The 14,027-nt window shown below is 40.1% G+C and overlaps 2 protein-coding genes across 2 annotated transcripts in view; one reads left to right on the top strand and one right to left on the bottom strand.

The window, feature by feature from the left end:
* LOC136445392 (serine/threonine-protein kinase NIM1-like) overlaps positions 1 to 6,833 on the top strand; it is a 28,641-nt gene extending 21,808 nt beyond the window's left edge. Inside the window, exons 3-5 of the mRNA XM_066443377.1 lie at positions 33 to 154; positions 786 to 932; positions 1,856 to 6,833. Of these exons, the coding sequence (XP_066299474.1) occupies positions 33 to 154; positions 786 to 932; positions 1,856 to 2,608 (1,022 nt within the window). The 3' untranslated portion in view covers positions 2,609 to 6,833. The remainder of the gene's footprint in view (positions 1 to 32; positions 155 to 785; positions 933 to 1,855) is intronic.
* An 815-nt stretch (positions 6,834 to 7,648) lies between these two features.
* On the bottom strand, positions 7,649 to 14,027 carry LOC136445389 (receptor-type tyrosine-protein phosphatase alpha-like). The gene is made up of 17 exons (XM_066443374.1): positions 13,897 to 14,027; positions 13,325 to 13,455; positions 12,971 to 13,061; positions 12,756 to 12,832; positions 12,487 to 12,523; positions 12,242 to 12,339; positions 12,002 to 12,139; positions 11,691 to 11,845; positions 11,381 to 11,516; positions 11,107 to 11,256; positions 10,666 to 10,759; positions 10,373 to 10,449; positions 10,078 to 10,212; positions 9,796 to 9,921; positions 9,294 to 9,445; positions 8,930 to 9,065; positions 7,649 to 8,616 (listed from the first exon to the last, which is right to left on the bottom strand). Exons 4-17 carry the CDS (start codon positions 12,759 to 12,761, stop codon positions 8,542 to 8,544), a joined length of 1,515 nt encoding a protein of 504 aa, XP_066299471.1. The 5' UTR covers positions 12,762 to 12,832; positions 12,971 to 13,061; positions 13,325 to 13,455; positions 13,897 to 14,027; the 3' UTR covers positions 7,649 to 8,541.

Raw genomic sequence — 14,027 nt, 5'->3', positions numbered from 1 at the left:
GACTGATGTTTGTTCATGTGTTTCCTCAACAGAAAAAGTAGCAGTGAAGATCCTGGATAAAACCAAACTGGACCAGAAAACCCAGAGACTTCTATCCAGAGAGATCTCCAGTATGGAAAAACTGAGACACCCCAATGTCATCAGGTTATACGAGGTCAGTACAACAACTAAATTGTATCTCGTGACAATGTAAGAATGTTCGTAAAGTGAATAGCACTACCAATAGAAGATGTGTAACAGCGATTTTGAGGATTATCTTTAATGGCATTGCACTATCTACCAGAGTACTTATCGACTTGTAGTAGAAAATTAATTATAAAGCGCTTGACAATTCATCAGTCTTTGTGTAATTAGGTTAATCTCCAAGCAGATCTATTGGTGGCAAGCTAGTATCCAAAGGGCTAACCAGTATCCAATCGTTTTTAGCGGTAACTCTATGCAGCAAACTTAAAACCACCCCGAAAATGGCCGTAATGTCTTCTGCCCACCTACCACTTTATTTCAACCGCAAACTAAAAACCATTGTGAACAATCCATTTTCTCCCTTAACCACAAAATCAAATCACTGACAACTTACATGTAAATGTGGCACGGTATATCCTTAAAGAAAAGTGACTGAAGAGTTACTTGAATGTTGGCAGATACAGGATTTAACATTCTCACTGCTACCTAACTCTGTAATCAATAGGGAATTGGGTGCCAAACTGCAACTTCAGCTAGCATGCAGTGTGCTAAAGGTAAAGGTTGTGTAGCAAAGAAGTGACTATTCTGGATTTTTCTTACAGGTGGTGGAAACCCTAACAAAGCTTCACCTAGTGATGGAGTATGCACCAGGAGGGGAACTCTTCACTAAGATCTCCACTGATGGCAAACTTATAGAGGACGATGCCAGGGCCCTGTTTGCACAAGTAGTGTCTGCTGTCAAACACATGGTAGGTCAAGTCGGTCTTTGTTTGTTTCGCATCAGGAAAGGACTTGGTGTGAAAGTTCTCTGTATAGAGCAAGGTGCTTTTCTAGATAAGGTAGCAACAGTTGCTACCTTATCTAGAAAAGCACCTTACAGTTACTGTAGGAGTACATGTAGTAGAGTTCATGCCGGCCCTTAAGAAGGTAGCTTTTGTGTGTTACTGAAATGTGGGCAATGTACATTGTAACTGCCATTTACGCTGTGGATTTCTTTTCCTATGACTTGTGAAGCTGTTCACACAATGTAGAAATTGTACTTTTAAAAGTCTTTCCTCAATCTAGAAACATTAATAGTCACTTTATATGTCAAGTCACTATTGATAATAAAGCATTGTCCAGGACTACATTTGTGAAGAGCTTATGTATAATTATGATTCATAGATTCATCAGTATGTACCAGTCTGGGTTCTTGAATTGCACATTCAATCAAAAGGATTTTATATGCCAATGTTTTGGTAAGCTTGCATTCATCCCTAAGGAATGTTGCTGAAATTTATAACCAAGATGTTGGCATAAAAGATATTGTTGGTTTTGTAGCTAAAAACCCAGTATGTACATGTAGGTTCTATATTGTTATTTCCATTCAAGGGATTGCATTCGTCATTTCGGATGGTGACGTAAAGCCGGCGGCCCCGTGTATGAGGGAGATTCAGGCATTAGCCTCAAGCGTCAAACCTCTGCATGTAAAAGAACCCAACACACTAATCGAGAAGGGTAGGGGTGATCCGGTGTGCTTGGCCAAAAACGGGAGCCGTGGCAAAGTCGCATTTCACTACCACTAGCTACTTGAAAAAGCATCATGCTTCACCTCAAATGAGGATGCCTTGAAACGTATTGTTCCCATTCATGAATTTATTTATTCTGAGTTATTGTCTGTCATTCCTTGCAGCATGAACAGTGCATCATCCACAGGGACCTGAAGGCAGAGAACGTCTTTTATGCAACTCCCGCCATGGTGAAGATCGGAGACTTCGGCTTCAGCACGCACTGTCGCCTGGACGAGACGCTCAACACGTTCTGCGGCTCTCCTCCCTACGCCGCTCCCGAGCTGTTTAAGGACGAGAGCTACCTCGGCGTGTACGTGGACATCTGGGCTCTCGGTGTCATGCTGTATTTCATGGTGACTGGCCTTATGCCCTTCAGGGCGGAGACGGTGGCCAAACTGAAGAAATGTATCCTCGAAGGACACTATTCCGTCCCGGGGTTCGTTTCTCCAAGCTGCCAGACTCTGATCAGAAACATACTCCAGCCGACGGCAGTAGACAGGCTGTCTATACAGCAGATCATGGAGTCGGAGTGGCTGAAAGGACAGCACTTCCCAGAACCACACGACGACTATCATCTCAACCCCGCGGACATCTCAAAAGAGAACTTGCGGCACGAGGAACACGAAGCGCGCATGGTCCTCCGCGATCTTGGCATCACGGACCAGCACTTAGAACAGAGCAGAGGGAAGGACTCGAGAAGTTGTATAACAGGGACGTACAGGATAGTCCTACACAAGGTACAGAAGAAACACTCGCAGCAAGCTCTCACAAACCACATGTTAAACGGGCCGCCACCCGTCACAAGGAAGCAGAGCAAGTCCGCTGCACCAAAGAAGAAGGAAACCAAGAATTCAAAACTCTGCACCATTTTATGATGAAAGTGTCGTTTGTCTCTGCTGTTGATAAAGCAAAACGGTATCAGTGACACTTCTCCGGAGTAGTATATAGTCATAGAGGCCTTGTTAACGTACGAAAATCAGGTTATTGCAGTAGAAATTGCTTCTCATCATCCAATCATTGTAGATCCTAAATTTGTTTGAAAGATGTTTAAATCTCTGTGTTAAGCAATGGTCTTGATATATTGTTTATGTACTTGTTGTCGTTTGTTTTGTGTTGTCATGACAATGTCAATGTGTTAGTTGACTGTTTGCGTGTACGTAGACCACAGTCTACAACTCTTGTACAGAAAGATGGGTGCAATAGCACAGAACAGGATTTTTGTTTATGGCCACGATAGGTCATGGAAATTTTTACTTGTATGTGAGGCAAATGCATGGTAATGTTGGCTTCCTTGATGGGCATAGTGTGTGATGAAAATCTGGGATTGTGAAAGCATTCAAAAGGCATTGAAATTTTGAAAGCGTTTTGTAGCAGAGTGTTTAACATTTTACGGCATGACTGGACTGGAAATTTGTTTTGAGTGACAATGTTGTTAATTGCAGTATGTATCAAGCATTAGGGTTTGTAAGTACGTTCAGTGTATGAAAATGGAAAAGGTTACACCTTTGTCTATGGAAGAAGCATTACTTCTGCATTTGCCCAAATATCAGGCCTAAAAAGTTGTGGAATTTGTATCTTCAGATCTTTTGTAAGAAGTCAAGGAAGTTGGAAGATAGAGTGACTAGATAATAGAGGGATAGGGTGCAATGTCGAGAGGTTTTACTAAAAGGTGTCCGTCCCAAAGCTTGCTGAATGGTCTGTCTTCTTAGACAACAGTAAGGAAAAGTTTTGCTGTGACAGTAGTCTTTCTGAACCCTTTTAATGTGTCAGCTACAAATGATTATCAACGAACTCAAGCATTCCACCTTTCACCATCAGTGTCTTAAATGTCTGTACGGCCATAACAGTAAAATCCCTTGAAGTTCTGTGGTTTAAGAACAGTGCTATATTGTCCTCAATACATATCTAAGAAGTAAAAATTTTCAAATTATACAGACTTATTGAATCAGATGCAGAAGAATCTTTGAATGGTATGGCTTTGCACTTTTACAATTACCATTTTGTAGCATCTCATTTGAATAATGCGCCCAAATTATTCTAATATGGGAAAGGGTGTCATTGTTCCCAATCATGGCAATATTAAGTGCTGCTGCTGCTACAAAAATCATTTTTTGTCTTCTCTTAGACATAAATTCTGAAACTGGCTTCTGTATTCAGTTTTTTCGGATATCTGCACCAATCTGCACACAACAGTCAAAAGACTGTCAGTGCTTGTTTGTTTCTGATCTTTGTTGGACTTCCGGAGAATTGCGCTGCCGGTTTCATTCTTGTATAGACAGAAAGTGCAAGGCTTTGTTGTTTCATAGGCAGCTTGCCTGTTTAAACAACCAAACAGAATCCTTTTGTCTGTCATAACAATTGGTACATGTCTGGCCACCTGAAAAGGTTTTTGTAAGACTTTCAAGAAGATCCCAAACTAAAGGTAGCAAATATCTCCCTTGTAATTCTTAAGAGACAGTTGTTTCAGAATCTGTAAGACTGGTCATTCTTAGAAAAGAATTGTGTTCTTGAAACGTTACGTAACGTACAAGTGTCAATGGTATGGATTTCGCCTTGCAAATGAAAGGAATATTTGTATGTATGAACTAGGTGCTGAGCAAGGTTTGCAAAAGTTCCAACCGAGAACTAAGAAACTAGGGCAGTCAAGGAAAACCATTTCATTTCCCATTGCTTATTACATATTGCAAAAAGAGACGTTTTAAAACAGCACATTTTTCTGGAAAATAGAATGAACAAGGCTTGCTCCGAGCGTGTATCCCTTTGTCAGTTTTCTTTTAATGGTCTGGCTAAATCATGTTTTTGAAAGGGGCCAATCACTATGTCCGTTACATCATAATCACGGGTTCAGAAGACTCAGCTGACCAACCACAAGGCCTGTCATATCATTGTAGACATGTTTCCATTCTCACTGCCGGTAGGATTTTAACAGCTAGTAGTAAAAATTTACATCTATATGATGTCACACATTTTGAAGTGTTGTGCCTTTAAGAAATGTACGATGTAGTATCTGATCAGAGAGTTGAAGAAAACTGTCAAAGTGCTATTTTTGTAGATGCAAAGTATACGTGTGCTAAGGACCATCAGAAAATAATATTACTGTCTAAATCTGTCATGTATATATATCATATATAGACATGTAGATCATGCTTCTCTATTCTGCAAAATCATACAAATTCTCAACAGACACTGATTAAGAAATGCTTACTTAATGTTGTAGATACATGTATGTGCGGTACTTAACATACAAATCTTAACTTGTTGGGATACTTAAGTTCAAGGAAAGAGAGAATACAATTTTTATGTAGACCAAAAATCTAGCTGTCAAACAGGCTACAAAAAGAACACAGAACAACGTGAACACATTTTGCATCTTTGGTTTGACGCATCTGGCCATGGGCATTGATGACTAAAGACCGCATATTCTTAAAACCAAAAACATTTTGATGAAATTTAACTAAACTATAGGATTAATAAGAAACTTCTCCCCCAAATTTAAGGTAATACCAAACTTCTCAAGTCTTCTTGCCAAATCTTTAGTAACAGTTGGTTTTGAGATTTTTTAGAAAATATTGTTATACCTGTATGAAGCTCCTTTTTAAATGAAATTTCATTCTGCCAGGTTTTTGGAAATTATTTTTTACTGAAATAATTCTTTGCTCATTCTTTGAACTTCGATATCCCTGTTGTTGGTATTCCATGTTATCATGTGCAATACAGAATATCCGCCGATACAAAACTGGGAACATTTAGTTTATGATATGACAAACGGTACACTTTAAGACGGGTTACCACACACTGAGTTGTAATGCACTATACCATGATGCCAGTTTCACTGATATTAATGTGCTAGCAATGCTAGCATAGACTCTGTGTGCTAAAAATTTTGGACAAGATTATAAAGCTTATGCCTTTGCTTAGGAATTCTCAGTAGTTTAAACATTTATGTTGTCACGTAGAGTTTTATTTTTCTGTGTTAACACTGCTTTGTCACTTCTCAGCAAGATATGTCAGACTTTTTACCAGAAAAAATGTCAAGCTGTAAAACTTATATCTGACGCACCTTTGCCAAATCTAGTTATCCATTTATATCTTCTTGCCTTGGTTGTAAAATGATATTTCCTGTAGCTTGTTTTGTGTAGAGAATGTTTATGAATGAAAACCAGGTATTTTCTGCATAAAAAGCCTTTGGCATCACAGACTGTGCATTTACATAGTGATAAGCTGTTGCTACAACACCATCTGGCAGTTAATGTCAGAACTGCAGCAATGGGAAGGAAAGCTAATGATGTGATGTAATGGTAGCTTGTATTTGAAGTCACTGTTTTGTTTTAAATTGCTTGATACTAATTTTACATGTAGGGAACAATGCTGAAGTTTAATCCGTCCATTTGTTTATACTACAAGCATTGCTTTTACCAAGTATGTGTAATATTCTAAGCTCTACATACCAGCTAACTATATGTGTTGTCACACAAAGAGGTGACCAACATAATGTTAAATGTAGGATATGTTCTACATTTTTATGGTCAAGATAATTTCTGCATTGTCAATATTGTAAATACACCCGTCAATGTTAAAAAATGGAAAAGGATACAGAATCACTACTTGATTTAATTTAAGGAGAGAGATTTGTTCAGATGACTACAAACCAGTAGTGACAGGGTAAATGATTTGCCTTCTCGATTCAAATGAAGTTTGAAAAGCTCTGGCCATTTGTACAGAGGTGTTCCTCTTTTCAAATGACATGTGACCGTCTCATGCTGTTGTGTAGAAAGACTTGTACCATTTTTCCTGCCCACATTTATGTAGAGTTATGTTGATATGTGCATTAACGTAAAAGTTTAAGTGGGCTTTAATCTATGAGAACTCAACATAGAGCTGCATTAAAAGTCTGTTGCTCTGCGACACCAAAAGCTTCTGCCTAAACACACTTTGATTGACATGCCATATGGCAGCCTTGGAAAATGAAATTGACTTTCACTATTTTTTTGTTTTGTTTTGACCAATCATTCCTGATGTGGTAGCACTTCTTCGGAATCCATCTGTGTCTTGAGGTATATCCTTTGTAGATATCGGAATAAAAGTCATCTAGATTTGTCATTTCGAGTCTCTTTGTCGTTGAATTGATGTTTGTGTTTTTTCTTTATCCTCAGATTACATTAGTGTAGACAAAGTCTTGCAAGGTTTGATAACAGTTTGATACATGTTCCTCCAGTACGTACTAGACTAGTGTATAGTGTACTGTAGTGCCACAAATTGTGCAGAAGAATGTAAGATACATTGCAATTGCGTATTGTTTTATTCGCCAGTGCCTGTCCAATTACCATTTAAAACGAAATTGCAGTTTGCATGGTTCAAATGAGATGCCTTGCGGCTAGTTGAAGTATTGCAGTATGACGTTTGCTACATCTGTCGGGGGATTGTGTCAGCACGTCGGTAGAACGTAATGTGTATACGGTACCCGGTAAGCGCACAATTCAAGGAGGAGCTGAGATCTTCCTTGTACAATCTAAATCTAAGTTCCTCTTTTAGGTGCAAATGAAGAACTTAGACAGACAAAAACCGGTGTGATAATTTATGTCTATGATGAGTTTTTGAAGACGCTAGGGATCGGAGGAAGGGGGCATGTCCGAGGAGTTCTGGTGTTGTATTAGCCGAAAATGTCCCGAGAAACGAGAACTGGGCAAAATTAGCCAGAGGAGGGCAACCCTGACCGAGGGGAGCTGCCTCATGGTAGCTAGCATGCACCACTTACTTTAGGACCCAACCCCTGTGCCTTGTTACAAAACTGCATGCTAGCAGAAAACATGAAATCACTAAAATATCTAATGATTATCAACTTATATAATCAAATGAGAACTTTTTACCTTAACTTCTTCCAGTGGGTAGAAAGAGTTCAACAATCAGACACTATATCTGATCAAAGCAGTTTATTCCGTTTTGTGAAGTGCACAGCAATAAAAAAAATCAGACTAACATCGGCAGGCTATGTTGCTCTCTTGGCCATTGACATTTTTCAAGTATCAAAACAGCTTTGCTCATAATAAGATATGGTGTTAAGTGCAGCTATTCTTAAGAAGTATCATTTAGCTCAATGTAGACAATGTAATTACATAATTTCCGTATGACGTTCTGAAAATATTTTGATTTATTTCTCTACCTCATCACCATAAAATTTCGATTATATCGTCATCAAATCTATATACATTCTAGATAATTATTATTCGCAGCAATGTATTGAATACATTTGTGCTTTCTATACATTCTATCTCAGATTCATATTATCTGGACGTGGTAATAACGATTATTGCACTTCAATCATCTTATGAATTCTTATGGAATATCAATTCGAGACTTAAATTTCTTAAATCAAATTTCATCTCCACATTTGCTCATTTCTTCATAGTACACACTGTAAAACCACATGAAACTTCTGGAAAAACATCAGATGTGCATTTCAGATCAAAACTGTATCGTGACTTTGTCAAACACACAACCTTGATTATTGTGGATAATTCTGGGTTAAAATGGTCTTGTTACATTAAAACCTTGAAGGTTAAAACGAGAAATTGTTGATGAAAATAAAGTATATTTTGCATCTATTGAAGCTGTGAAATTATGAATGCTTATAGCATATAATTACCAGTGCTAAGTAATAGCTTATAATAAACTATCAGCGCTTACGGCATGTTATCATAGTGTCATATCATTACGGTACACAGTTGTGAGTAGGTATTGGACCTATGATCTGTTCTTGTCTGACGTTCGAGTCTTCCCAAAATTTGCCAGGTGCCACATAGGTGCCTCTTCAGCGGAAGTTGGCGTAGTGGTCGAAACTGTCCAGGTACTCAACAACAGCCTGGTAACAGAACTGGTACTGGTCCTGAGGTGGATGGATCGAATAGATGTTAGCTTCGCAGTGCACAAAAATAGTAACTATTGTTGTTTTGGTGTTGGGCAAAAGTTAAAACCTTTAAATATGTATGGCACCAACACGGTTGAGTAGTTGTTAGTACAAATGCTGAATGCATTGATCGAATCAAACGGAATAGAATCAAACGCAATACTCCACCAGCCATCTGCCCCATAGGAGAATGAGTATTGGACAAGATTTATGTACATTACACGGCTGCTTTGAAGAACATTTCGATGTTTACAACGCACTTATTCAGTTACTGAAAAGATGTAGTACTCACCAGTGTCTGCACCATGTGAGGCCGCTGCATCCGGAGCGTCTTGACGACTTGGAAGACGTCACAGATACCCTCTGCCTTCACCCGCTCCAGCACCGTGCTGATGGCACAGAACGCTCCCGTGCGGCCGGCTCCGGCACTGCAAAAGGAAACGTTATACCATCAGATCTTCGTTTCGTGTCGACCACAACTGTGTGTTATAAATATGTTAGCACAAATGGCTAAAAATGTATGTTCACAACTCAGGGTAAGATGCACATATACCAGTATGTTACAGAAGTGAACTCATTGGTGGGTAGGTAGCAAAGTATATTGAGTGATGGGTTCTAATGACTATCCTTGTCAAGTGACTACAGCACTATCGTACCTGCAGTGCACGGTGATTGGTCCGTTGCCAGAGTGCTGCTGCTGTTTCTGGACCTGACCAATCAGATCGATCATTCCGGCGGCGTTGTCAGGAATACCGACTTCCGGCCAGCCGTGGAAGTGGAACTGCTGCACTGTGCGGGTCGAGCCTCCCTGTTGAAGAGATGAATCGCCATTTTGCATTTTGTTTGTACCAAGTTCTAATTGCTGACACTTGACTATAGATAATGCAACTTGTACAAGATGTGCGTAGCCCCAAATACATGCTCAGTACTGCTGTTCAAGCTCATATTATTCTAGTACGTATTTTGCACCAAGGTATTTCCAGTGCTGACTATACTTCATGATTGGTAGTTCACATAGATTAATTCTAATGGATATAACATAGTTTTGACCAAAACGTTGTCGTTGATCCTAAAGATATTTCTAATGCTTTGCTTTTTGCTTCTATACTAATTATGTTAACTAACAAATTACTAGTATCATTGGCACTAATCCCATACCTGTCCCTTCCTGAGATGGAGGGTGCGCAGGGTGTAGTCAGGGTAGTCAGTTTGGTCCGAAAGAGACACGGTGAAGTCACCAAACGACTGACTTCCATCCTCCGGCCAGTACATGACACACTTGCTCTACAAAACACATACATAACACATGTCAATAAGGGATACTATGTGTGTAACATTAATTGCTTTATCCAAATCACAATATTTCACAAACATGACATTGCCAATCTTCTCATCCAGCGTTAGATTTACAAGTCTTCAAAGCCAAATCGTTGTACAAACCTGGCTCTTCTCCTTGAGTTCTGTCAGCATGACGATAGAGCAGGAGTTCCACTCCCACACCATCCTCCAGAAGTCCTCCACAGTCCGGTCCAGCGGGCCCTGCGTGGCGATATACGCGTCCTTCATGTTGTAGCCCTGTATGATGAATGTAATTCAAATCATTTGTTTCTTTGGATGAACTACGTAAGATAAGACTCGTATGACAGCGTTCAGCAGACTTTGTCTTTTCAGGGAAACAAAAGCGGAAAAGTCGACCAACCAGCGAGACTTAATACATTCTGAAGCAATAACTCACGTCAATGAAGGAGGCGTTGATGTAGTCGGCCCCCTTCACACCTGGCTTCTGCTGCAGGAAAACTCGGGTGGTGTCGTCTAATGAGGTGACATAAAACAAAAGGATTTTGTAATAGCTAGGTTTTCGACCACTTTGAATATACATCAAGCAGTATTTTATCTTGTTCTACAAATTACAGAAGTACGTTGAATGCTTCACTACTTTGTACAATGTAGATAGGTGTTGTAAGGTACTGAGAAAAATCTATGTGTCATAAAAAGATTTTGAGCTGTCAAGTTCTACTCGTCACTTACATGGCAGGACCTGCAGCACCCTGTTCTTGGACAGGTTCTCAGGCAGGTTCCCTGAGCGCATGTTGGCTTTGTCCACAGAAATGCGGGTCAGCTTCTAGAATACCAAGGTGAAAAGCGTATGAGCAGACAAAACATTATTTTTATAACACGCGTAACTTCATGAAATGATATTTGTTACAATACATTGTGTATGTATGTCTAACGGGATGGGAGTATGGCATTCTACATGAAACCGTAAAACTAAGCAAAGAAACAAACAAACAGACAGACAGACAAACAAAAGACATGTAATTGGATAAGAATTCCAGATTTGGTACTATACGAAGGCAGTCTAACGTTTTGCAGCATTAATTTGTGGAGCGATATAATGAGTACTTGGATAAGATTGAAGGAAAATTTCAAGCCTCTCAAAAGCCTTTTAAATGTTTTTTCATAAGATACCTCAAACTCTGTTTCAAATCCAGTCTTGTGAGTCTCTGGGTTCTCCGTATTCAACTTCCCCATGTAGCGGTGGATGTTGGCTACATCAGTCTCCGTGTCTCCGTACAAATAATCTTCCAAGAGGGCTTTGAAGATGAACACGTACTGAGCCTTGAATATCGATAATAAATTAAGAGTGTTAGATAGATAAGGTAGGAATCTACCACGGACTAAACACTAAAAGGCACCAGCATCTCTCTTAGAAGTACAAAGTAATGTATACTTAGACAATGACCTCTGTTTGCACCATGAAGCTCCTGTTCTGGCGCATCTTCTCCACAAACCCGAACACGTCCACTTTCCCCTCTTCCTTGATCATGTCCAACATGGCGTCCACGGTGATGAAAGTCCCAGTACGGCCAACCCCAGCACTGTGTGAAGAAATCTTTGATTAACCGACGTTTGTCAAATGTAACTTTTAGGCATTCAATAATGGCACTCACCTGTAATTCAAGACACACTGTAGATTCTGACAACATACACGTGGCTCTCACTGGCATGATTAATACAGCACCTGCACACGGAAATAACATAAGCTGTTTCACCTGCAGTGCACGACGATCGGTCTGTCGCTGGAGGTCAAAGACGACATCACGGTCTTCCGGAACTTCAGCAATCCCGTGGGGCTTTTTGGCAGCCCAAAGTCTGGCCATCCGATGAAGTGGAAGTGGGTCACTTTACGTACCCGCCTCTCTCTTGCCTGCAAAGGGAATAAAATTGTCTTATTTTAGCCTACGTATATATACGCCATTGACAGCAAAGGATGGATGGTAATTTATGGTAATCTTCTGAAATCTATTTGATTCGATATTCTACAATTAGGATTTCTTGAACAATTATAAAATCAGGGACATACCTTGCTCAATAGGAATACTCGGGTGACGTGGTCAACCATCGGCACAGCTTCCTCAAGTTTGACATTCAGCACTCCATATGCCCCGCCCGGGTTGTAAGTCTTATCGCCACTGTCGGGCCAGTACTGTGAGCACTTTTTCTGTAATGCAGGTAAAACATACATAACAAACATCGAAATGTTTTGTTGCATTGTACGTATACGACCCTTAAAGTTACCAACACTATCTTAAGTGGTATTTACCTTGCCCTTCTCCTCCAGATTCGTTACCATGACGATTGCCGTGGAGCCAGTCTCCCAGATCATCCTCCAGAAGTCAGCAATGGTGTTGTCCATAGGAGCTGAAAGACAGAAAGAACAAAAGCCATTTCGTTGAGGTTCGTTGGTAAAACACAGGTTCCATCAATTACTTGAAAATTCCTTAAAAATTAAAGATCCTACACGATAGCCTTACAAACGAACAACAATGAAATTTGAATCATACTTACCTTGTGATGCGATGAATTTGTCCGGTTCTTTGTATCCCTAGAAAAACATACACTAGTGTCAATTGGCAAGAAAGGCGTATTCAAAACTAACTGAGCATGAGCCGCGATCTACATTTTCTAGTTTCATTGGCAGTTTTCTTTACAAATAGCATACGAATGCTATAGAGAAATTAATCATCAATAGCAAACCAAGATATTCTTAATCACGTTCATTAGTATGCCGGTGTCCTATTTTCACCAATGCAGTAGAATGAACGAAAGAGCCTTACGTCCATGTGGGATGCATTTATATAGGTGGAGCCGGGAACACCGTCAATAGGGGTCAGCTGCACGATGCCATTGTCATCTGTTATGAAAAAGATTGACACACAGTGTTGTGAAATTTTGTCATTACACACATACACTGCTTCACCCTTTTAGTGCAGATCAATGTTCAAAGGATGACATAAAATAGTGCAAAAGTGCAAAATAGGCTAATACATACATGCAATGATGTTCCTGAACTTGTTCTTCGGGGCATGTTGCTCGTCGTAGTACGCTTCAGCATGCTCTCTTCCCAAGGTTTTAGGTAGAGCCTGTGGTAAGTAAGAGTATTTCATTTATGAATAGAAGGTAGTATATCTAAAATAAAAATTCAGCAAAGCAGAAATTCCAACTAAAACCTCATCGTGTAACTTCTGATGAGCTGGTACCTCGACAACAGCTACCTATTTTCTTGTAAAGATGTTAGGTTATTAACCAGCATCCTAAAAAAAACATGCATAGCTCTAGGGCAGTCACTGGGCTAGGGCATTATTGGTGACAGCTTCACAAGAGAGGAATCCTTTTAAAGTCTTACCGCATATTCCTCATTGAACAACTGGTCGTCATTAGCATGCCTACGGGTGAACTCACTCTCCAGCCTGTCGATGGGGATCGGTTGGCGGAAGTCAATGGGAACCGGTGGAGCTCGAGTGGACTTCCTACTGCCTATATACATCAATACATTTTTAGCCTGTCTCTGAATAAAAGTATTCACCAAGGACATGAATTCTTGAAGATGAGATGTCATGTATTGTCATCTATTTTAACTGATGATATGCTTTACACTCTATGACAGGTTTACAATCTATATTGTGACAGAGAGTGGTGATCACGAAATGTCCACGTTGGATATGATGGACGTTTTCTTAATACTGTAGCTAGAAAAGTAAACACATGTTGTAGGTAAACGCATTGCCATCGGGCATTGGCAAAAGAACAAAGCATGCGGGCCAATAATGCAAAACAATTCCACTCTTTTGCTACATAAGATCCAACGAGTCACGATTAGTGCAGCCATCAAGTGGAAAGCACTGATGGGCCGTCATGGATGCAGGCTACAAGTGGCAAGGATGATGATAAGGAAGGTGGGCTTTTAATGGTACTCACCCGCTCTTGAATGTCTTTGTTGTTTGGGTCTAAGTGGGGTTTTTGGTTTCACGACTGGGGATGCTGCAGGTCCAATGGCCCCGAGTTGGGTGTCGCCATCTTCATCAATGCGTCTCTTGGGAACAGGTGGG

The sequence above is a fragment of the Branchiostoma lanceolatum genome, chromosome 11, assembly GCF_035083965.1.
Source record: "Branchiostoma lanceolatum isolate klBraLanc5 chromosome 11, klBraLanc5.hap2, whole genome shotgun sequence".
NCBI classification, from domain to species: Eukaryota; Metazoa; Chordata; class Leptocardii; order Amphioxiformes; family Branchiostomatidae; genus Branchiostoma; species Branchiostoma lanceolatum.
This window is presented reverse-complemented; position numbering and strand designations above follow the sequence as displayed.